General features: G+C 44.2%; 1 protein-coding gene across 3 annotated transcripts in view; it reads left to right on the forward strand.

Moving 5' to 3' along the window:
* The window catches only part of RAP1GDS1 (Rap1 GTPase-GDP dissociation stimulator 1), a 629,061-nt gene that overhangs the window by 511,469 nt on the left and 91,497 nt on the right, over positions 1–26,095 (forward strand). For all 3 annotated transcript variants that reach the window (XM_085641163.1, XM_085641161.1, XM_085641162.1), the window contains one exon: positions 12,076–12,219. In XM_085641163.1, coding sequence (XP_085497289.1) covers positions 12,076–12,219 — 144 coding nt within the window. The remainder of the gene's footprint in view (positions 1–12,075; positions 12,220–26,095) is intronic.

Consider the following 26,095-nt stretch of genomic DNA (forward strand, 5'->3'; position numbering starts at 1 on the left):
AGAACAAGATTTAAACGTCTTTTTATTATAGAAATTAGTTTCTGAAAGAATACTGTAAAGACCGCTTCAGCATGGGGAGTTTCATACTCCACCTGCGCAACCTAAATCAAATAAAGCCAGCAAATGGAAAGGCAGAAAATGCGAGTTATATACCACAAAGCTAATAGCAAGCCACAGGCAGAATTCATTCCCTGGTCAACTTTCTGAAAGTCCCCAAAATGTCTTTCGCATAGCCAGGCAGCTGTGCTGATTGGTAGGGGGTAACCTAAAAAGCGATCCAAAACAGTAGTAAATTATTCCAGTACAAAGCTGGAGTGCGTCCAGCGCCACACATAGTCAACCACTGGTACTGCAGCACCCTGGTATAGAAAGTATTTGTGGTAGGGGGTTAAAATATAACCCGATAGGAAATGATGTTACATAAAACTGCAGTATTCAAAATAGAAATAGAAATAAATATAATTTAAGTTTAAAAAAATCTAAGAATAAAGCCATACACTAGTATGACAAGAATATGGAAAACATGCCGTACCTCTTACTTCACTACATGTAAACGCATTTAGAGGTTTGATGCAACCAGGGGTGGCCGGTTCGTTTTGGAGGGAGGGGGGCGGACGGGACACACGCACACATACACATAACTCTCACAGCCACGAGTGGCAGTGTTTTTATCGGCACAAGTGGGTAAATGCTGGGTGTTAGGAATTTTGTGGATTCTGCAAGTTTCTATCAGATAAATGTAAAGAAATGTTGTGATTTAAGGCAAAGTTTGAGATTTGCAGGGCATTGTGGGTAAGAAAACCTCATGAGATCCACACAAGGCACACAGGTCTGGAATCCCCTGTATATCTACTTTTTAAATAGGTCTTTGGTTGGTATGATTCCATGGATGACGGTCGAGCACGGGCCCAAATCCGGAAGCTACGTCTATTGCTGATTTCTTCATGTAGCACTTTCGGGCCTTTTGTGTCCAGACCCACCCACTCAAGTGAGATACCATTTTTATCAGAAGACTTGGGGGAATGCTGTGTGTTAGGAAATTTGTGGCTCTTCGTTGAGTCCAGAAATGTAATTGTTTTTAGTCAACATTTTTGGTTGGCAGGGCATTGTGGGTTAGAAAACAGTTGGGGATTCATTCGAAGCACACTACCCTAAGGTTTGAGGACAGCCTACCTAAGCCCAAAAAGTGCAGCTGTTCACCATTACAAGTGGGACATTATTCGGAGTTAGCCACAGTTTCCTGGTACATATGTATAAAGAAACCACCCAAAAGAATAAAATTCCTCTCACTTGTCATTGAGACGGGATGCTTTAGTCCACAGGAGAGCAGAAAGACTCTTGATAGTGAGGCCTTATGTTATAATGGGAAATACCATCCCTATTTTATTAAAAATACTAATTGCTGCCATACAGTGGGCTTTCTGCCCTCCTGGGGGTCAGATCAGGTGTATTTACCCCCATCTGGCCGTGGTGCAGAAAGACTGTTGGCCCATTTACTTGGAGTGGGTGGGGGTCAAGCCATGCCTAGCAGCCCCCACCCATATATATTTTTTTTAAACCATTCCCTGGCATCTAGTAGTCTTCAGCCCTGCCACGGACATGGCTATGCGCGAACCCCAACTGATTCGGGCAACAGTCTTTCTGCCCCACCAAGGGCAGATTGGGGTAATTTTCCCCGATCTGCCCCCCCAGTGGGCAGAGAGACTGTTGCCCAAATCAGTCAGGGTTCGCGCATAGCCATGCCCGTGGCGGGGCAAAAGACCCCATTCCTATATTTTTTTTTAAAACTACTTCTGCCATTTAGTGGGCTTTCTGCCCTCCCTAGGGGGGCAGGTTGGGGGTAATTACCCCCATCTGCCCACCGGTGTGGCAAGAAAACCTTTTACCAATTTATTTGGGGTGGAGGCTAAGCCATGCCATGCTGGGAGGCAGCTCCCATCCCTATATTTTAAAATAAAAAGCATTCACCGGCATCTAGTGGTCATTATTGTATTTGAGGTAATTAAAGAAATAATAACATTGAGGAGTTTGACCTTCCAAGTATCCTTACGATTTGGATGGAAGTGAAACAGATTAAACATACAAATATAGACAAGTATGTTTTGCTCGAATTTATATAATATATGTATAAATCACTCTGTATGCACCTTGAGTGTGGACAGCAGCTCGTTTTGCTTGCTTAGTAATATTTGCAGCTGATTCATCTGTGTTGTCTAGAACAGCCTAATCCTTCCACAAGTAGGTCACTAATCTTTGACTTTATTTTGAAGAATGTGTCCAGACGATGGGTTAATTCCTAGAAAAATGTTCTAGAAAAATTCCTAGAAATGTTTTTGTAGTGATATAGCTGAGACATGCAGATAGATAGGTTTGTTGTTGAGGCCAACTATTCTAGTTGGTAGCAAGGACAAAAACTGGGATCTGCAATGTACCCAAAAGTAAAAACCTTTCTGAAGAATCCGCATCATTATCATGATTAAAGATCAGGTTATATTATATGGATTGGTGCAGGTACATAAGTATGAGAATTAAGAGTCTAGTGATGCAGAGAGCCCTGGCTGTCATAGATGACAGTTTTGTTGGGCCCTTTGGAGGGAGGTCTTCTGGCTATCAATCACACAACAGACCTAAATAAATATGGGATATATGGTTTGTCTCAGGGAGCAGATCCATATCTTTGGCTGCCCTGCGCTGGTTGGTTGTATGCGCTCCAACGCTCTATAATGAGAAGGATTTCCATGACCAAGATGGCCGGGTTCTCACTCTTATCACTTCAAGAATATCCTGATGATTCTCACTCTGGTTCTTTTTAGGGAGCAAACCACTTTCTCATTATCTTGTTTTGGAATGATGGTGGGAGAACTGTGGTGTTAAATAAACTGCAGCTACAAATGATTGAAAGTTGACGACGTTTACTTGATCTTAATGTTGGGTTATACTATCAGATTCACAGTTCCAATATGTCTAGGTTAAGTCAGGAGCACGTGCCCATCATTTTGCATTCCTGAAATTATACATATAGCCTATATGTTCGTGGACGCCTTTCTCTGATGAGTCCTTTTAAATTTGAGTCCACCCTGTTTATTTATTTATTTAATTTATTTTCAGAGGTTTTATATAGCGCTGGCTAGACCCAGAGGTATCAGAGCGCTTTACATTGGTAAGAAGATAGTAACGGTTAAAATGCAATATTTCAGCAACAAGGCAAAAACAATATATCAACAACGTAGAATATCAACCGAAAACAGAGGAGAAACGGCATGAAAATTACACATTTATTACACATATAAAATAAACATAAAATAAATAATAGCTATATACATATATGACAAGGAAATTGGAGATCAGGTGCAGGGCGCAAGATTAAGACCCCCAGTGTTTATTGAGGAGGTGCATTTTGAGGTCTTTTTTGAAGCTGACATAAGAAGGGTTACATCGTAGGACTTTGGGGAGGGCATTCCAGATGTTTGGTGCATTTCCGGAGAAGGAGCGGGATTGTGTGGATTTCTTATTTAGCAGGGGTGGGACTAGGAGGAGAACGTTGGTGCTTCTCAAAGTTTGTGTGCTGCCCGCTTTGCAGAGTTTATTGGCGCGGTATGGTGGTGTGTTTTGATAGAGGACTTTGTGTACAATGCACGCTGTTTTGTAGGTGGATCTGCCTTAGATGGGGAGCCATTTGAGAGTTCTGAGGGCAGGGGAGATGTGGTCCAAACGTTTGCAGTCAGAGATGAGCCTTGCTGCAAGGTTGAGCTCAGATTTGAGTGGAGCTTGGTGGACCTTGGGGATTCAAGTGAGGATGGCGTTACCGTAATATATTCGCGAAAGGACAAGTAACTGGACTATTGTTATTGTTATTGTTATTTGGATATTTATAAAGCGCAACTTTGCTCCGGAAGGAGCATCTTGGCGCTGAGCATGCGTATAGGGGATAAGTGGTGAAAAGATCTAGATGGCTGCTAGCACATAGGTATCTGATTGCTGATAGACCCAGGTCTTCAGTTGTTTCCTAAAGGGGCATTCAGACTCAATCAGTCTAAGATTTACGGGTAGATTATTCCAAGCTCTTGCTGCTAGGACTGTGAACGTTTTTCCGCCCCTAGTTTTGTATTTATGCCTCGGGATCTTAGCAAGATTGGCCCCTGAGGATCGCAGACATCGTACAGGATCATAGTGAATAAAACGTTTAACAAGGTATTTGGGACCTATATTTTTCAAAGATTTAAAAGCTGTGAGTAAGAGTTTGAAAAGAATTCTCTTATGCAGTGGCAACCAGTGCAGAGAATTTAATGCAGTTGAGGCTGAAGATTTCCTAGGGAGTTTTAACACTAACCGTGCCGCCGCGTGCTGTACACTTTGTAACTTCTTCAAAGTGGACTTTTTTACCCCTGCCATCAACTCATTGCAATAATCGAGTCGGGAGAGTATTAGTGCAACCACGACCGATTTCCTGGAGGCAATGGGGAGGAAGTCAAAAAATTTCTTTAAAGATTTGATAAGACCAAAGCAGCAGCCAGCCGTGATCCTAACATGATCATCAAATGATAAGGTAGCATCAAATTGCACGCCTAGGTTGCGAGCAGAAGACACAGCACTGGGCGGGGCCTCAGAGTCTTTGGGCCACCAATCCCTCGGGCAGAAAGGTAGGTCCTGGCCCAATGGTATGATTTCAGTTTTCCCACTGTTGCACTTCAAGTGGTTTCAATTTAACCACTGAAATACCTCAGTGAGACAATTCTGAAAACGCAATTCTGTATCCGTGCGGTTTTTGTCAATGGAGACGACCAATTGAGTGTCGTCTGCATATGACGTAACGAGGATCCCGTGTGACTCTATCACAGCGAGGAGGGGTGCCATATAGATGTTAAAAAGAAGTGGACTTAATATGGATCCCTGCGGTACTCCGGATGTAATAGTTTTTTCGCTGGATAAGTAGTGACCCAAAGATACAGACTGGGACCTATTGGACAGGAAAGATTTGACCCATGCCAAAGCTGTATCTGTCACACCAATCTCTCGCAGCCTGTCATTCAAGATGACATGAGAGATGGTGTCAAAAGCTGCTGTTAGATCGAGCAGGATGAGGACGGCCTGCTTCCCCTCATCCTGCAGGAACTTGATGGAGTCAGAGAGTTCTACCAGAGCCGTTTCAGTGGAGTGGCCAGAGCGAAACCCAGATTGTTGGGGATGCAAGATGTTGTGGTTCTCCACAAATGCTTTTAGCTCCGAATGCACCATCCGTTCAGTGATCTTTCCTAGAACAGGCAGGAGTGAAATGGGGCGCATATTGGTCAGATCCGTTGGCGATTTGTTCTGCTTTTTCATAAGAGGTTTTACGATAGCCTTTTTCCATTCATTAGGCACAATCCCTAATTCTAAGGATGTGTTTATGATGGCATTGATGGTTGGATTCACTACCTCAACTAGATGATGTAGAATGCAGGGGGGACAGGAGTCAGTAGGTGTTCCGGACTTGCAAGCCAAAATCGCCTTGCGGGTCTGTTGGAGGGAGACCGGTTGGAAACTACCAAGGGAATGGCTATTTTCGGCTACATGTTTTTGGGGGCCTAAAGTAAGAGAAATCAAAGGAGGCGGGAAATCCTTTTGGATGTTTACAATTTTTTCCTCAAAGAAATCTGCAATTTTGTTGCACAAACTCTCAGAGGGCGGGATTTCGGGCTGGAGGGCTTTGGGGTGAGTAAAGGATTTAACTATGGAGAAAACAGTTTTTTGTTTCTGATGTGCATCGTTGATAGCTTTAGTGTAATACACCTTTTTGGCAGTCTTTATGCTAGAGAGGTATAATTTCCTCTGTTGAACATAAAGGGCTCTTGAGACCTCATCATATGTTTTCCTCCACTTCCTTTCTCTTATTCTACAAAGTAAATGGCTCTCAGTTAAGGCCTGGGTGTACCATGGGGCACTTAACTTCCTTTTAGGACAGTTCCGGCGGTCGCCTTTAGGGTCAGAATTTTCTAAAATAATCTGATCCATCCAGACGTGAAAGTTACGAGAGTCGGCCGTTACGTCTCCTCTCAATTCAGGGGCCTGAGCCAATAACTGGGTATCCAGTTTGATACGATCAATCACTTTTCTCCAATTTACCGAGAGGGAAGATTGAGGGTGCTTTGTTGTTGATGGAGCTAGAACTTGTTTCTTGATGTCAAAGGGAATGAAACTGTGGTCGGTCCAAATTTGCGGAATGGGGGGAGACGTAGTCATGGTACTTAAGTTGGAACAAATACCATCAAGAGTGTGGCCGGCTAGGTGGGTGGGTGCAGTCACTAATTGAGCCAGTCCAAAAATATTTAGGGTATGATGGAAGCAAATAGCATAAGGGTCAGTGCCTGATTCCAGGTGCAAATTCATATCTCCTAGTAGAGTAAAGTGTGGGTAGCGTAACATAAGTGACCCGAGCACTTCATCTAGGGAGTCTAGAAAGGGAGTAGCATTGCCTGGGGGGCGATGGATTAGGCCTCCCGAAAAGGAGGTAGAGGCATTAAGTCTGATCGAAAAACCAATACTCTCACCTGCTTTGAGGTGTCCCAGATCAAATGTATGACACAAAAATGACCTTTTGACAATGATTGCAACCCCGCCTCCTCGCCCGATTTGTCTGTCCCGCCTAAAGATGGTAAAATCCGGGGGAAGGGCAATAGCCAAATCAGGATTGGATGATTCGTTGAGCCATGTTTCAGTTATGAAAAGGGCGTCAAGACTATAACACATTATTAAATCGTGTATGTCTTGGCTGTGGCCACACAACGAGCGGGCATTGATAAGACCTCCCTTAAAGTTGTTGCCTCCGTGCATAGAGGGAACGGGAATTTTTAGCATTTCTAAGGGCATCACGGGAGGAGTCCATTTACAATGTGAACATGAGAAAGGGCCCCGGAGATAGTCAGTAGGTGGACAACTCTTACACAGGGTACCCATCTTAGGGCGTAATGCTAATAGGGCCTTATTGTCATACCTGATGGTGAGTGGTTGTTGCCTGGCATATCCTGCAGCTGGCGCAGTCCTGGCGCGGACGGGCGCAGACGGGCTTGGCTTAGGCGCGGCTTCGGCGCGCGTCCGGCGCGCCCGCTGCGCCAGCCCGCTGCGCCGTCTGGCCGGTTTGCACATTATATAGGGAGAAAGGAGGACGTGGGGACGGCGCGACTAGAGCGCTCCCCCAGCCTCACCAAAGATGGCGCCCACCGCCGCCGAGTATCGGCTGAAAAGCGGCTATAGAAGGTGTAAGAAGGCGGAAAGATGGTAAGGGTGTCAGTGTGCCTGGCTTAAAAATTCCCCTTAACGCTATTAAAAGCCCCCCAAAGATGCAAACATAACAACTGTAAAAGCGTTCTAAAATGCATTCAAGATCGTAGCAGGTAGGGAAATTGTCACCACTTGTGGTAACACGCAGCTCGCAGCCCCAGTTACCCTCACTAGGGAGAGCTCCGTAAAGGCACCGAAATCACTGGCAAACCCTGTTAAATATTCCAGGAGGACGTGAGGACGGCGCGACTAGAGCGCTCCCCCAGCCTCACCAAAGATGGCGCCCACCGCCGCCGAGTATCGGCTGAAAAGCGGCTATACAAGGTGGAAGAAGGTGGAAAGATGGTAAGGGTGTCAGTGTGCCTGGCTTAAAAATTCCCCTTAACGCTATTAAAAGCCCCCCAAAGATGCAAACATAACAACTGTAAAAGCGTTCTAAAATGCATTCAAGATCGTAGCAGGTAGGGAAATTGTCACCACTTCTGGTAACACGCAGCTCGCAGCCCCAGTTACCCTCACTAGGGAGAGCTCCGTAAAGGCACCGAAATCACTGGCAAACCCTGTTAAATATTCCAGGAGGACGTGAGGACGGCGCGACTAGAGCGCTCCCCCAGCCTCACCAAAGATGGCGCCCACCGCCGCCGAGTATCGGCTGAAAAGCGGCTATACAAGGTGGAAGAAGGTGGAAAGATGGTAAGGGTGTCAGTGTGCCTGGCTTAAAAATTCCCCTTAACGCTATTAAAAGCCCCCCAAAGATGCAAACATAACAACTGTAAAAGCGTTCTAAAATGCATTCAAGATCGTAGCAGGTAGGGAAATTGTCACCACTTCTGGTAACACGCAGCTCGCAGCCCCAGTTACCCTCACTAGGGAGAGCTCCGTAAAGGCCAACTAATTTAAAGTCATCCATTGGAATAAAGGGTTTAATTTTCTTGTGATGACGGAGAGTGAAGAGGGCTCCTTTAGCCGAGTTTTTGATGTGGACATTGAGAGTTGGGCTATTGTCGATGGAGATACCAAGAGATTTTACTGAGTTGGACAGGGAGAGTGAGCAGCTGAGGGCATTGAGGTCGGAGATCCAGGATTGACTAGGGAGAGGGTTATTTTTAGGGGAAAAGAGAATGATTTCAGTTTTGTGGAGGTTGAGTTTGAGATGATTTACTTCGAACCAGGATTGGATCTCAGTGAGGGTGTTAAGGTGTATGATGTCAGCATGGGTTTCGATCTTGTAGTAGGGTGTCATCGGCATAGAGGTGGTAGTCGAGTCCAGCTTGTTTAAGAATGAGGGTGAGGGGTTCCATAAAGAGGTTAAAGAGAGCGAGAGGGAGAGAGAATAGATCCCTGGTGGACTCCTAGGGAGACCGGAGTAGGGTTAGATAGACAGTTGTTAATTTTGATTTGCTGAGTTCGGTGTTATAGATAGGAGACAAACCATTTGTGGGCAGTACCATTGAGACCGAAGTGATCTCTGAGCACATTAAGTAGGGCAGAGTGGTTAACAGTATCAAACACTGCGGAGAGATCCAGGAGGATAAGAAGGCAGGTCTCGCCATTATCAAGGGAGTGGTGTATGTCATTGACAATATTAAGCATGGCAGTTTCGGTGCTGCTGCCTTTCCTGAAGCCTAATTGTAGGGGGTCGAGTAAGTTGAAATTTTCGTTGTGCTTGTCTAATTGGAGCAGGACACATTTTTCAAGGGCTTCAGAAAGAAGGGGGGCGTTGGAGATGGGGCAAAGATTAAGATCATTGGGGTCGGCATTAGGGTTTTTAGCAATGGGAGTGATTTGACCAAGTTAAAAGGACATGGGGACACATCCTGTGGCAAGGGAGGTGTTGATGATTGTGGTTCAAGATGGGGTAACAATGTGTTTTAGGTCTTGGACAAGGTTAGATGGGAGGGGGTCTTTAGTATGGAAGGATGGTTTAAGTTTAGCAATGATGTTAAAGGGAAGCCATACCATTAGTCTTTATTTGATTTAACAAAATCATGAAAGACACAAACATAAATCAAAACATTACATATAAAAACACATTAAAATTGTTAAGTTCATCAATAAATAAGTTAAAATGAATTCTAAAAAAGCATTAAACTAGTCGGACTAACAGCAAGTTTAACAATGTATAATTAAAAAACCCCCTGGGCTACAGCATTGTAAAAACATTTTACATAATTTGACACTAGGCGACAGCGATGTTGGTAGCTTGAGAGGGAATTATCTGTGATTTGCTAGAGGCTTTCGCCCTTAGGTTCCACGCCCAACCCAGAAATTTTGCTAATGGGATAGAAATGGTTGGGGAAGTGCTGGTGCATAAAATTCTTAAGGCAATGGCACTGCTCGTGGTTCCCAAGTTCCTACACAATGGTGACAACCACACTTGCCTAGGAACAGCAAGTGCTGGACAGACAAACAGTAAATGGGCGATAGATTCAACATGCACCCCACAAGCTGGACAGATCTCTTCATTTGCACTAGACCATCTGCCTGTAAGAGACTTAATTGGAAGAGAACCTGCTCGCAGCTGAAAATACAGCTTCCTGTCTCTAGGCTTTGTGATCAGGTCCCAATAGGGTTCAAAGGCGGGTGTAAACTTCGCCTCCAGATAACGACCAGCCATCCCATTAGGATTTACACGATTCCACACCTGGTGGTTAACCCGCTCCCAATAAATAGCTTTCATAACTTTCTTTGGGGGGAACTGCGCAGTTGTTGGTTCACTCCATAGTCCCGCCATGCCCATGGCTGTTAAGGTCTGACGAAGCTGCCTCAGCCATTCAATTTTATGAAAGACATCTAGTTCTATGACATCAATAATCCCTTTGGCGTACAAAGAGAGCTCGGGAGTAGTCCAAAGCCTTCGCCAGTATAAAATTGGATGATGTTAAAGACTTGATGCTCAGTTACAGGGAGGAAGTTAAGCAAGGAGGCATTGTTTTTTAGTTGTGAGTTAGGGTGAATGGTTTCAAGAGATGTAGATAAGGGTAAGCGTGGGCAGTAGTCTAGGGGAGGTGTAGTAGGTAAGTGAGAGGAGTAGTTGGGGTGAGGTGCTGTAGTGGGTAAGAGTGGGGAGGGATCAGGGGGTGTGGGGAATGTGGTATGTGCTTTGGAGGTCATGTTGGGTGTTGCTTGGGATCTGTTTTAAGAGGAAGAATTGATCTATTTTGGAGATTTTTGGGGGTTTTTTTCCGAGAAGAATTGGGCAATTTCTTCACCTCTAGCAATCGATGCCTTTGGATTAGGAGGTGCGGGGGATGTTTGGTTACGAACGATGTTGAACAATTCCCTGGGTCTATTTTTGGCCTGATCTAGTTGTGTGCAGAAGGGTGCCTTCTCGTTAAAAATGTGTTTTTTGTATGTGGATCTAGCTAATCTGAGGAGTGCCAGATGTGAGGGATAGGGATGGTGTCTCCATGTTCTTTCCATCAGTCTTAGTGAGCGTCTTTCGTTGTTGAGCTCTGAATTAAACCAAGATTTGGAAGGAATAATTCTTTGGTTTTTAAGTTTAGGCGGGGCAAATTGGTCAAGGACATCAGTGACAGTTTTATTAAAGTGTTCTGTAAACTCATTCGCATTTTGTGAGGGTGGGGTGAGGAGATGTTGAGCTTGAAGTTGAGCCTCAAGAACACCGGGGGGATAAGTTTAAGATTTCTGGTCCATTTTTGTGGTTTGTTAAATTTTGGGGGGTGGGTGGTGCTGAGGTAACAATGGTGAACAGAATGAGGTGGTGGTCAGACGAGTCGATGGGGATGATGTTGGTCAGGCAGGCCAGATTCTTATTAGTAATCATGGCGTACAGGAGGGCTCCTTTGGTGTGGGTTGGGGCCTGGCATAATTGTTTGAGGTCATTAATCTCCAGCAGATTTGTGAGGAGTGTGATTGAGGGATCATCAGTAGCGTTCCAGTGGAGGTTGAGATCACCAAGCAAGACATTATTAGAGTTGGAAATTGAGGATTGTGTCAGAAGGTCAGAGAATTCATCAATGAAGGGATGAGGGATTCCAGGAGGGTGAAAGATATTATGTAGACGAATTGGGAGGGAACCTTGTACTTTTAGTTTAGCTTCAAGGTATTCAAAGGAGTGGCCAGAACTATTGGCCTGTTTGCTGGCTGTTCAAGCTGAGCATAGTGACTTGTGCCTGTTGGGCTATATGCCTAAGAAATGCATTTCTACCGTACATCTCTGCACCTGGTACCCACAGTTTTGGTTGCCTAGGTGTGCAGAGGTGATTCAAAACAGAGATATTGCAGTGTGACCCTTTGCAGGCTTTGCTTGTGTTAGTGACCTGCATGACTCTTTTGAAGAAATCACATTTTTTTTTTTAAATCAATCGGGTTGATGATGTTCTAGCTGAACAGTGAATGGCTATAGACTACTGACTCTTGCTGCCCAAATGACATTGGATGGTGGTATGCTGGAACCGACCACATATGGGTGACACATACTCTAGGCGATATCTTTTACTGCACAGAGGTCCAGCCCTGCGATAATACTGTGTGTGGGAGGCTGGTGATCCCATAAATAATGTGCTCATTGATAGTTACTAATGCGAATAGGCTTTATTTGAGGATTGTGAGGAGCATTCTGCTACCATAGTGTGATGGAAGGACAACATGTAAGCTGATTTCCCTTTGCAATATTAATTAAGAGGTATCAATGAGTCTGTTAATGTGACTTCGTCAATGGAACCTAGTGTTTTGATTGTTTACTTTTTTTTGTTTATTTTAAATCTGGAAAACGAATGACAATCTGTAAAAAGTGTATGAGATCCCGCCCTAATCTTGCAATATTACCATTGGCCTGTGTGTGTATGTTCACAGATATCATTAAGCTACAACTGGTTGACGCCGGTTTGGTAGAGTGCTTGCTGGAGATTGTCCATCAAACTGTGAACAGCGACAAAGAGGAGGAGATCGCGGAGCTTAAAACAGCCTCTGATCTGATGGTTTTGCTGCTTCTCGGTGGTAAGTGTAAACGAGGAAGAGGGAAATGCATTTAATATCATCAGTCTTTTTAATTGTTTAATTCCCTTTTCACTCTTTACATATTTTAATGTGCATTTGTATCATTTGCTGTATTTTTTCCACGCTTTTTGTCAGTCATGATTTCTGAAGGTCGTAGCAAATTTTGCTGAGTCTCTACACTATATTAAAGCACGTTTTCTAAATACCATTACATCCTGTTTTCCACTCTGCCTCCTTTTGTGCAGTGGAGACTGTGCCGTTAAATTCAGTTAAACTGCTCATTGTCTAATTTTTAAAGCTTCAAGTCTTACACTTCACAAAGAATGTATTGAACTGTTTCTTCATTTTAATGTTGGTATTTTTCCCATACTGGTAATTATAATTTCCAGTGTTCTAGATAATTAATGTCCACATAATATATATGCATTCACTCCGTGCGCCAGTTTTTTTGAAGCTCTGCCAAAGTCAGAAACTTCAGCTAAGTTAAACAAACCACGGGATCACAGGATGGGTCTTTCTCTCTACTTGCGGGCTTCTTTGACGCTTCACTTGAAAGGGTTTTTGTCATCTTTTGTATAGGTGAGTGTGGTTAGTAATAAGGTGTGGTTTATTTTTTAGGATTGCCACATCTCAGTGACATATTGATTCATTTTTAGGTCTCGGCTCGAAGGCTGCGCTTGCGCAGTCTCGATCCGAGATCTAATGACTTGGAGAAGAGATGCTTGAACCCGCCCCTCTTCTCCCCTGTTCTCCATTGGCTGGCCTCTTCAATGCTGGCCAGCCATTGGAGAAGAGGTCCCGTCACTCCGATCATGCCCCGTCCTTTTCGGATCGGGGGCGTGTTTTTTGCAGAAAGTCTAATTATCTCCTCCAGCCAATGGCTGGAGGAGATAACAGCAAAACACGCCCCCAAATCCGAAAAGGACGCTGCGTTTCTCCGAGGCATTTCTGCTTCGCCTCGGAGAAAGGCAGTGGTGTGCTTGCAGTGTATTATTGACTGTGTCATCGAAAACGAGAAGCAACGCTCGTCTTTTACACAGTAAAGAAATATTTTGTATTTCTCATTCAATCATTCCTTTCTGCTGCCTGATAGCATAGATTTCACAACCATCTGAAAGGGGGAAACTGTACACACTCAAGAACACTGCCTGAACACAAAATGAAGGCTGCTTGTATTTTCCTCTGCGGAACATGTTTTATTTAGTTTTTAGGTCTCGGCTAGCGAACAAGCATTTACAATGCAACGGTCTCGGCATTGTTAAAGTTAGAGCTATTGGCATTGCTCCTGACATTTTTTTTGTTTATGTTTTTGTTTTTAAAACATGTAAAGAAACGGCATTGTTATTTACAATGTCAATAGCTTAATCAGTGTGTGTGTAGGTGGCTCTGTGTGTGGGTGCAAATGCAATAGGTCTCGCATTTGAGAGTGATTAAGCTATTGACATTGTAAATAACAATGCCGTTTCTTTAAATGTTTTAAAAACAAAAACATAAACAAAATAATGTCATGAGCAATGCCAATAGCTCTAACTTTACCAATGCCGAGACCATTGCATCGTAAATGCTTGTTTTCTTTTTATACTGGTATTTTGCTTCCCAGCCTGTAATCTTTTTAGGTTTCGGCTGCACAGCACTTGCGCTGTGCTTGAGAAATCTATTGTTTATAATATAAACGTAACCCCTTCGACGCGCATGACGGAACGGTTCCGTCATGCACGTCGGTTGGGCTGTGCTTATGACGGAACCGTTCCGTCATGGCCCCGCCCGCGCTCAGAACCTTCAGCGTGGCGCGGAAATCCGCGCCGCGCTGAAGGGGTTAAAAAGGACCTGCTCTCTTTCCTGGTTTCTCATTGGTTCCTGCGTGTGCTGCTTACCTTTCCTCCATTTCTATTGGCTGTAGCATATTTTCCTGCATTTGCCAATGCTTGTTCCTCATCTGCTTCTGTTATCAGTTTCCTGACGTCTAAATACTGTTAACATCTGCTTTGGTGGTACTATATTTTCATAAAGTTTTGCCTTTTATTGCAGCATATTTATATAACAATTTATCACCCAAAGAGATTAAGTGATTTGCATAGAATCACAGGATGTTGCTCGGTGCTGCTGAGACTCAAACCAAGATCCCCAGCCCTCGAGTCAGCAGCTCTGGCCGCTGCACTACATCCTCTGCACTCCTGTGTTATCTGTCAGGGAGCTCTTACCTTCACCCGGACGATGATTGATGAAAACAGCTGTTTATTCATTACATCGCCGAAACCGAAGCATTACCAATGCTTGTTTTCTTTTATTTGTAAGAGTACTGTCTCGGGTGGTGAAACACTGTGGTCGATAAAATGTTTCTAGTAGCTGGTATTGTTCTGAGATTTCCTGCTGTGGTTTTGGGCACTGAAGCCACATTAGTGCCTATGGGTTCTTGGATTGATGAAGCTTCCAGCAAATCCCTCCCAAAGGTTTATCAGGAACAAAAACTGTTTGCATGGGCCTGGTACTTTATTATCTAATAAAGACAGATGAACAGTGGACAATTGCAGAATTCCATCTTGGAGAGGTAACACAGAATAGGTGAGGAAGCCAGATCATTCTGACCTTGGTAATGCAAAGGTAAAAGGCCAACCTAGTCTAGCTGTGACTGTTGCCGATGGAAGACGAATGCTTATGCTGAGAAGTCCAATAATTGGCTTAGTTCTGTGGTGCATTCACCATGTGCCGGGGAAGCAGCAAACTGAATGTGTGCTTGGGTGCTGTTTTTTTTCCCACCTGTCAACAAACTTCTGACCACAATGCATGAGCCAATTCCTTCGGATCTGTGTAAGCACTTTGGCAGTCAGTGGTGGAAAGGGAAGAAACTGTGAAGGGGGAAGTACAGAAATGTGTGCCTGCAGTCAACAAACCAGGCCCTGGTCTCCAGCAGCCGCCCTCGTCCCCAACGTTGTGTAGCACTTCAACTGCTCAATGAGGGGGGTGGGGATAAATGCAAGGGATGTGGTGAAGATGCACTTCAAGTTAAAATCCATGGAACCCACACCAGGTAGGAATGGTCTAGGTTTGCCAAGCGATGGGGGCAGTGGGAACAGGAGGAAGAAGGTTTGGTTTAGAGAGGGGGAACAGAGGGTGCATGGTGGTGCGGAGGTTGATTGTTGCAGGCGCAAGGGGTCATTGAAGCTCCTGGGAATACTTACAGGCCTATCTCTGCACGAGGCACTACCAGAGACTATTGGAGGAGGTGGCTGTGCTCTTGCAGGTCAACAGCATCTCTTGACCCATCTATTTCCTGCTGGTCTTTCACTGCTGACAATTAGAGCATATACAGCAAAAGAATGAGGGGGGGGGTGCACATTTGTACTTGGTCTTTGCTGTCCTTTTGGAGGTAGTCTTCTGTGCTCACAAGCTATGGATTCCATTTTATCAGGATTAGTACATTAATTCAGGCTGTACGGCATTCCATACAAAGGTTTATTTGAATGTAACAGTAGTTTTGCTATCAGAATCAAACACTTCCGAAGTAATTTTCTGAAATCTGCTTTACAAGGCAGTACTAAGGAGATTGCCGGTTTTTCTGGAAAGAAACATACCTGTTCCTCAACCCGCAGCCTTGTTTACTTTACACAAGTGTGTATCTTGCTCTTATAGCGGGCAGTTAAAAGTGGTAGCCCGCCTGTTTACCTTAATTGTAAGTACAGCTGCTCACCACAATTCCACTATGCACTTCAACGCATGGCTTACAACCATGTTGCTATAGCTTAGCTAGGGCCAGTACGGACTAGGCCTGGCAGTCTTCTTGCTACCACAAAAGTACTGTGTGAATCGAATGGGAATCAGCCTGGGCCTTGAAGCCGACGAAATGGTTCTAGAAATGTTAATAATTGGTTCAAGAATTCGCTACTTCAGGTGGGCCAGGATTAGTGCCAGCTAAAATCAGTAGGCCTATGATACTATCAAATGCACTTCATGAACTAGATTTGCTTCGCAAGCCCAGTGTATTCGCATGGCGCGATCATTGTACTTCTTAAGCCTAAAGTGATTGTAGAAGGAGCGGCCAGCGTCTGAGGAGAGTGGTGGTGCACGGGGAGGGGGAGGAGACGACAACGATAAAAAGAGGGGGGGCTTGCCTGCCGCGTCGCTGCCCTGATGCTCCTCTCGTGGTTCCACTGCAGGCACCAGACTCCCCTGCTGCCAATCCTGAAGCTGCTCTCCTGCATGATAGCAGCTTCAAGATTGGCCTGAGCGCACTCGATTTGCCAGACCAAAATGACATGCGCACTGATAGCAGTGCAGACCACTCTCTGTCGGTGCCTGTCACCTCTCCTGGCCCCACCCTCAAGACTCAGCCGGGAAACAAAATAAAACGATAACAAACCGTGATTTATTCTCTTTTATTTTTTTTATTTTTTAGGCTGCTGGCAGGGAGGGTGACGCTCCTCCACCGTAGCGGAGGAGCCGCCGCTGGATTGTACTGGCACCGCACTTTACTCATCGACCTGCAACCTTGCTGCTACAGATAGACTAGGTCCAGTGAGGATTAGGTGTGGCAGGCCTTGGATTTGGCAGGCCTTGGATCTGGAACTGATTAGACCAGGGGGTTCCCTGTGATTCAGAAGGGAGCCCCCATGGTCTAACTAAACTACTGGGTGCACTTCTCAAATTGGTTCACGTATTAGCTCTCTCAGTGTGAGAAACTGCAGTCAATAAGAAGTTCACAGCTTTCTTGCTACATCTTGGCTAGGACTAGCAGGGGTTAGGTAGGGCAGACCCCCTACTATCATTAAAGCACTTTAGGAATTTGAGGGGAACCCTCCTGGCTCCTGAAGCTCAATGAAATCGCCTTGTATATGACACAAACCAGCTTATGATTCTCGTCCTTCAGGCTGGCCAGGACTAGTGCGAGTCAGACTTGACAGGTCCTTTGACTTTGCATTTTGGGCCAGCATTGTATGCTGTAGGAAATCGCACAATGCACTTTATCGCCGCGGCTCCTATCACCAGTCTTTTTATGCCCAAGGCGTGTGCACCTTGCACTTGTTTCACCAGCTCGCAGCGCTTTACTAAGACAGGATTAATAGTGACGAGGGGACGCTGCTCCTTTGTCACCGTAAAAACCTTTAATGAATAATCGATCATTGCACATGACTGGTTGATGCACGGTTCCTCCAGGTTGGACGGGGTCAGTGCGAGTTAGGCCTGGTAGGTCCTTACCCTGGTAAAATGCACCACTAGCATATGGGCGATGCCCAACTTGTTCTGGAAGCCCAACGATGCTACTGCACAATGTACTGTCTCAGTTGGGCACTCGGACCGCCTCATGCTGGCGGACAATGATTTTTGCAGCTTTACTCTATTCAGCTTCTGGTGTACTCAAAACATTTCTACTGGAGAAAGTCTAGGGATCGTTGCCCCACCTATGAGCTTTAAAATTACTCCAAATATGCATCTATTACGGTGTCCTATCAAGCCATTGGTAGATGCGAGTCAGCGGACTCCTGTTTCCCCATCAGTCAATGACCATGTACCAGCCCTTGTACATGGCCACAAGTCCATCTCTCTCAGACTCCATTCTCCCTCCCTCATGCCCACAACCTTGACATCATCTTCAACCGTGATCTCAAACGCTCTATCTTCATCGCCACTCTCTGGTACCTTTTCCTGCTCCCACCTGCTCAGTGTCTGCAAGGTAAGTCCTTGCTTTATATCTTCCGACCGCTAAATCTCTCCTCAATGCATAAATCTTTAGCAGAAACAACTACATGAACAGCCCCCTCCTCGACTTGATAAGGGGGGAGGCTGTGATGGAAACAACCTGCAAGGCAGAGGGAGAGAGACGGAAAGGATTCATTGGTGGAAATAGTCATGAATTCGAATCCATATTAGACAGCCTTTGTATTTGGGACCCCCAGCATTCTTAGACAACAGGCAAAACTCCAAGGCATACCTAGAATTGATCCAAAAATCCCTTTCACCTGCATTTTGGGGTGGAATAGTTCCACAACAACGTTTGCATGTGGAGAAAAACACAGGAGGGAAGATATGCATTTGCACATTTTCTCCTAACCCAAAATCTTCAAATCGTCCCAAATAGCGGCATTACCCGGAACACAGCCAGCAGAAACCCTGGTTAAGTCTTTTACACGCTAGCCATCTTCATGTAACTGCGTGTGTTATGTGCGCACAGATGCGAGACAAAGCTTGAGAGAAACGCACACGCAGGGCCGGTTCCAAGGACACCTGTTGTGTTTGGCCTCGCTGCCCATGGTGAATCGCGACGTGACCATGAACTGCCAATGTGAGGCCGCTTGTATACCAATAGAAGAAACGGTGGTAACTGCTGCGTTTGTTCTCTGAACCACTTCAGAGCATGTAATGTGTGTGGACTGCATACCCCCGATGAATAGACACATGTGACTTGGTGTTGTGCCAAATTGTCGTTTTCATTTAGGCTGTAGTTCTTTTTTTCCCCCGCGACAAATTCTAGAGGGAATTAGTAGCGGCTCACGATGATTATCTGTGACCATGCGCGTCCATACTTGATCTGTTTTCTGCTTTAATTTATCCGTTTGCCAAAGACGTGCCAATTAAGCATTCCCGTTTACCTCAGACAACCTTAACATGTGCGCTGTTTAAGGTTTTAGCGCCATCTAGTGGAAATACTGTAGTTAGAATGATGCGTTTGACTGCATCCTTTTTTTACACACATCAGGAAAGCAGTAGGTAAGCCATAGGATACTGCCCTTTCTGGTAACCCTATACTGTAGAGGTTTGTCTACATTTTCAGTAGTCAAGGATAACAATTCGAATGCTCTTTTAACTCCACAAATTGTGTGTGATTTTGAGCTCTAAAGCCTCCTAACGCAGCCGATTTGATGGCTCTATGTTTCCATAAAAAGATTTCTTCAACATTATCATTGCAAGCATCCATCACATTAAATAACCGCTTTCTCTGAAAAATGGCAGCAGCTGCAAATAAAAACGTGTTGTGCTTTTAGCCTCCCAGTGCCCTCCAGTGTAAATAAAGACTTCAGAATTGTTCAACACAACATGGAATGTCGGGTGTGCTCTCCCCCTTACCTGCTGCTCTGGTGAAGGTAAGGTGGTAGGCTGTACTGCTGAAAAGGTCAGATGGCGCGGGCCCGGGCAGTTCTATACTGCTTGCATGACCTGCAAACCAGCTGCTCTGCCCTGCCACGCCTGATTGAGGTCCGCACCAGCACCCTTCGCACTCGTGACTCACACAATGAGGAAAAGGCAGGGGGCGCATCGACAGTCATGGGTCACAAGACACTGATCTGCATGTAGGAGGGAAACAGCCTTTACCACGAAGCATTTTCTACGCATTACGTTTACAACGGTACACTTACCTCGTAAACGTCTTCACAACGCGTAATGCTTCAACGACCTTCTTTACCACGCAAGCAACATCATCACGGAACAACGACTTCCTAATCCGAAAAAATGTGTCAGTCCGTTTTCAGTGTCGGCGGAGACCTGCGAAAAAAGCAAAACAAGAAGAAAGGGGACTTGGGAGGGGGGGGGGGGGGGGTCTCCCCCCCCCCCCCCCCCCAAAAAAAAGCAGGGTAAAGGTAAAATGGAGGTACAGGAAAAGCGTAGAAAACACATTCCGTTGTAACGCATGCATGGTAAAGGCATGCGTTGCAACGGAATGAGTAGTAACGACATATATTCCATGTAGGAAGGAGAGGAAGGTCATCCTCTTCAGCCCAGCCCGCACCGCCCCAGCTAAGCTCAAAGCCAATCTGAGCAGCTGGTTTGGGTGAGGGCGGGCAACTGAGCCTGAAAACGGCCTAAATGGCCCAAAACAACACTAAAGGGCTGCTAAATGTAGCAGCAAGCATCACAGGCTACTCACAGGGTCTCGGCGAGGTACCGGTAGCTCGCGATCGACCGATTGGAGACCCCTGCTCTGGAGCCAGGCTCATTCCTTTCTGAGATGAAAACCACCTACACTAGTCAACTTCTGAAAAAGAAAAACCTTGCCTCACCGAGCAAACTACAGACCTTTACCAATTGTTGCATTACTAGGAAACATATTTTCATTTTTTCAAATACACTTTATTCGATTACTTAAAATCAAAAAAGTATACAAAACATATAAAAACAATTTAAAAACATTAAAACGTTTCCATTATTAAAAATAATATATCACAGTCAACAATAATAAAAGCTAATTTAGTTCCTCCCGTGTGGCCACCTGTCGTTTCTTCATAGACCTAATTGATGCCACAAGAAAACTAGCAACACAAAACATGGTTACAGGGGATTCCATTAGTTGAAGAAACAATAAAGCAGGTTTAGTTTGAACAAAAGCTTTCTCTTTCAAAATAGGGAAAATGAACTTTTTCCTAGCTTCATGGTAAAAAGGGCAAAAAAGCATAAAATGCGTGGTGTCTTGGGGAGCAAAAATCATCACATTTACAAGGGGCCTCATCTTCCGGTCTAAACCAACCCTGTAAATCACTTAATACTAAGTGAATCTGGTTAAAACGAAATTTTGTCAGTAGCCATCTGTGATAAGGATTCATAACTATAGACAAATAGGGATGCATGGTCAGAGACATAATAAGCAAGAAGTGAGCCCTTACAGTAGGTTTACTTAACTCCTGGGATTCACGCTCAACTTCGCAGTGCTTATTAAAATTTGTTTTAACCCATTTTAGGTCGGCTTTACTTAGACCTTCAGGATTGGTGAAAATCTCTGGCCGCCCAATTTTCTTAGTTGACATTTTAATATAGGACAGCCACTCGATTTCCTTCATATTGTCCAAATTGATACAGTCCTTCAGGATCCTATGATTCGACTTAAGATTCGGGTTTGTCCAAATTCTGATCCACAGCAGGATAGGCGCTATTTTTATAATATCTGAGATATAGCCTGTCCCTAACTCAAGATGGATCGAAAAGGTCGCAGTGGATTGAGGGAGGCCGAGAAGAGCACGTAAAAATTTATTTTCTTCTCTTTGTATGGGGTCAGATTTAATATGTCCCCATATTGCAGCCCCATATCTTGCAATTGAAACAGTTTTAGCCTGATGTATGGCTAAAATGGCAGCGTATGGTTTTCCTCCAAATCTTTTCGCGAAACCCAATATTGCAGCTGAAGAACTGCGGACAGCATTCACCTTAATAGAGAGTTGCGGGCCCCAACTACCTTTATCATCAAAAACAACTCCCAAATATGTGAACACTTTCACCCTCGAGATTACTTCACCGTTACAATGGAAGGTTTTAAGGTGCTTTTTCCCCTTACCCAACGACATAATGTGTGATTTGCCATTATTAACCACGAGGTCCATGGAATTCATAAAGTCCCCAAAAGAATCCAGTAATCTTTGTAACCCAAGAGGTGTCCGGGCCAATAAAACTGCATCATCCGCGTAGAGGAGTACAGGTATAGGAATACCTCCCATACGCGGGATATCAGGTGTGGCAGATAACAATTTTCCTTCCAAGGCATTTATATACAATGTAAACAACATAGGTGCAAGAATGCAACCTTGGCGCACTCCTCTGCCAGACTTAAAACTAGCTGTACATTTTCCCGCCTGAGTCCTCCTTATAGAGGCACTCAAGTCTTTGTGTAAATCAGCCAGGAAGTACACAAGGGGCCTGTCAAGTCCCAAATCCAGTAACAAGGACCATAGCTTTGACCTGTTGACCAGGTCAAAAGCCGTGGAAACATATTTGAAAGAGCAGTGTTTACTCCCCTTTCAAAAATTACCAAAGAAAATGCCTTTGTCAGACCAGCTGCCTGGCCTTCGAACAGGCAGAGGCATAGAGTCAGCCATATTTGGGATGAACTAAAACTCACAGTGGACAAGAACTGAGTGGCTGCTTTATTGCTTCTGGACCTATTAGCTGAATTTGACACTGTCTACCACCACATGCTTTTACAAAGATTTCACGATCTTCAAGTCTGTGAAAATGCTCTAAAATGGATTGCGTCTAGTCTCACAGACAAAGTGTAGTCTACCTACAACCTTGCACATCACCTCCTCTCACTCACCTCTGTGGCATTTCTCAGGAAAACATCATATCCCCTCTATTATTCAACATCTACTTAACCCCTTTACCAAACCTGATTAAATCATTTAACTTCACCTGTTACACCTATGTAGATGATGCAAATCATTTTAAAAATGGATGGCCTGGAAGATCGCTACAACTCAAAACATGATGACTACTTGTATGCCATAAATACATTGATGATGAGTAACCACCTAAAGCGCAACACCGTAAAGGAGGAGATCTTGACTTGTGTACAATGCAAAAATACCAGCCTACCGCTACATGGCTTCAGGAATTCCAGGACTTCCAACAACATCAAGCAGTGGCATAACTAGGGGGTGCAGAGGGGCGGTCTGTCCTGGGCGGCACTCCTTTTGGGGGCGGCAGAGGTAAGTCGTGTCTGTCGACTACCGCAATCCCCCCGCGAACAAGTCGTCCATCAGTCGTCCCCCCACCGTATCAGCACCGGACGGGAAAATAAGGGGCCACCCCGGATGGTGGTAGGTCTAGCTACGCCACTGACATCAAGTGAAGTCAGAAACCCAGAGGTAACCATGGATTCAAACCTATCCATGATACCTCACATCAACAACATCATAGAGCATCTTATATGCCATAAAACACTGTTTCGATTCTCCCCCTACCCTGAATACCAATAAATGCTACAAGCTATCCTCAAACTTTTAATCTCAAAGCTTATGTTTGCCAAAAGCCCTTGCTTTGGCTCACTCAGATTCGTCATACACAAATACAACTAACCCAAACTAACTAATCTACAAGATTACATCTTCGCCTGCACCAAGAAAATACATGACCCGAGGCCTGCAATCACTCCACGGGCTAGCTCTAGCTAGAAGAGCAATGTTCAAGTCACTCTGCATTGTCCACAGAGCCTTCTAAAGAAACCAAGGGAAGAGAACCCGGTACCTACAAGTTAAATGCAACCAAAACAGGACACTGCCCTCCAGGCTTGCATCACAGATCATCATACCACCTTACTATAAGAAATCTATTAGAGGCACTGCTTTCTCAGTACAAGCTACACTCACTACCAGCCCAGACTTGAAGCGTTCTGGAGCATATACCTCAGAAGACAGTTAAAAGCATGGCATGGGCCATGATAACATCATCATCATCTCACAACCCTGGTAAATAACCTGCAAAAATAATTATACCTTCAAGTACAATACACAATTTACAGCCCCCAGATGTGGAACTGACCAACCACCACACTACTTAAAATATCCAGGTACATTAAGAAGGGCTGACCTATGGCTAGCTTGGTTATTATATAGTAATGCATAACCCTTCTGGCCGATACGAATAGTAATACCTCCTGACGAACGCGAATTTCAAAGCCCATGCCGTAGGATTTCAGCATTTTGACGCAGGGCCTATCATAGCCCGTGTGGGGATGGAACAATGGCTGTATCCAACAAGAGACACTAAAGGCCAAACACTTTTCAGTATACTGGTTCCAGAATAGGACGAGATTTTAACAGGGGAAATCTTACTTTGGAATTTACCCACCGGGCTTTGGAAAATGAAAGATTCTATAATAACTTGAAACATTAATATACTCAGGTTTTATGACAAATATTTGTGGAATTACAATTCAGGTTGATTTCCAGATTTCTAATCTGTGGGATAGGCGTACTTTGCCTTCTCCAACTAACAAAGCTTTGGTCGTACCGTGGCCGCGCATTACGTCTAATTCGGAGAAATATAACTTACCAATCAGAGAAAATATTCTATTTTGAAAGCCTTGAGGAAGTCACTGGATGTGACGAAACACGTGTCGGCTGTTGCGCTTTTGGATCAAGACTATAGAGCCTCAAACATTTCTTATAATTGGCTTCTCAACTGTTTTGCCTTCTGAAGAATAAGGGGTCTTTATGGTCATGTTTTTGTACATTTTGATGCTTCAATGTTATGTTCAATTTTGATATTTTGCTTAAATTAAAAAGTACATCTTTTGTATGAATTCATCTCTGCTTGTTATCAATTGTATATTAAGAAAACGGAATGTAGCTTGCTTATAAAGTCTAGACAAAAAGGAAAAAGGCTATCACTTTGAGTGCCGGGGTACTTGCACTGTATAACGAATAGTAATACCATAACACTCGGTGGTAGGCAGCCAACTGTAGCTCATACAGGCTGCACAAAAACTCCCTTTTACTGTTTTATACTCTTACACATACATAAGACATATCTGTTACAGGTTCTGTCCGTCATCCAGTAATGTACCAGCCATCATCAATTGAACAGGCATGGATTAACAAAAGAGATTTTTCACATACTGCTGGCCAATAAATTGGCTATAATCTAGTTCATCACTGTAGGTCCCTACTAGCTACATACTAGACTGCTTCTTTACATTTCACACTGACATTCGGACATGGGATGCAGTGATAATGACCATTCCAGTAAATCTTCCCTCCACTTATCTCTCCAATCATGCCTGTCCAGGACCATAAACTTTAAAATATTGTTACACAATTTTTTAGGGATTAGAGGCTTGACTACACATTGGTGAAGATAATTTGCCATGACCCTTTTAGTGGCAAAGTCATGTATGCTTCAGAAGCAGAAATTTGATATTTCACAAGAGAAAGATAACTGGTTCAAGCAAATGTGGATGATGGCAGGTCATTAGAAACTGACTACACGGGACCTTTTTTTGCACAGTTCCTAATATATTGAAGTGGGGTAGTTTCTTTCTGTTGGGTCTGGCTATCAGTCTGTGGCATAAGCAGGAAAGAATAGGGCAATAACGTGTGACCATGTTTGTGTTTCATGCATAAATGTTTATACAGACCGTGAGTGATGTAGGATTTAGACACAAGGGTGTGATGGCAGTGGGATGGAACTACATTCTTTTCAAACACGTAACATTGATAAGTGTAGGGTCATTGGTGGTGATTCAGCCTGGTTCAAAGGTTAAATCCTTTTTGTACATTGGATTTGTGGTAACCTTTTGCCATTTAGGTAAAATCTCAGACTGCTCCTGAGTGATGTATCATTAAACAGGTCCTAATTGCATTTTGTTATTCTTTTCTTTGCATATGATTATGCTTTAATATGTCCTTATGGTATATGCTCAACACTTTCAGTCCTGTAAAATAGTTACATAAATGCCTCAAAACACATTAAAGAAAATGAGGTTGGGCAACCCAGTGCAGTAAGTGAACTATGATTATAAAAAATATCTTAACGGGGCCCGGGGAGCTACTCTAAACTGCCAGCTTACTGAAGGTCATAAACTGTACATCTGTTTCTCACACCGCGTCATCCACCACATTGCTAAGCTCTGCATCCTATAACACGATAACTGATTCTCGGTGGTCTTCACATACAACATGGAAATACTTACAACATAGGATGAAAAACAACACCTTTCCAACCACACACTCTATCCAGTGTTGTTCACTGCGCGAGTAGGCAAGTCTTTCTGTGCCCCACATAGGGGTAAGTAAGTACTATTTAAATGCTCCAGTACAGTACAGTTGTGGTTCAGAGTTATGGCTGTGTTGGGCGTTGTGGAACTGGATTGTTATGGCTGTATTAGGCATTGTTTGACTGGATAGTGTTCATGCATTGCTAGTGTTCTCCAAACCGGGTTTTGACACGTGAGGTGATGCCTGAGCGAGACCAATTGGGGAAATTAGATATTCCCAAAAGACTGAAATAGAAAAAGAAAGAATCAGCATTTTTATTTAGAAATCACCCCAGGATCTCAAACTCTGTAGCACCACTCTGCTGCTCTTCCACTTCAGGAAGAAACTGAAACCTCGCCTCTTCTACCACTTATTCCAAACCTCTTCTTCACCAGCCCGTCCGAAATATAAGATTTTCCTTTCGT

This window comes from Triturus cristatus, chromosome 2_2 (genome assembly GCF_964204655.1).
Source record: "Triturus cristatus chromosome 2_2, aTriCri1.1, whole genome shotgun sequence".
Classification (NCBI taxonomy): domain Eukaryota; kingdom Metazoa; phylum Chordata; class Amphibia; order Caudata; family Salamandridae; genus Triturus; species Triturus cristatus.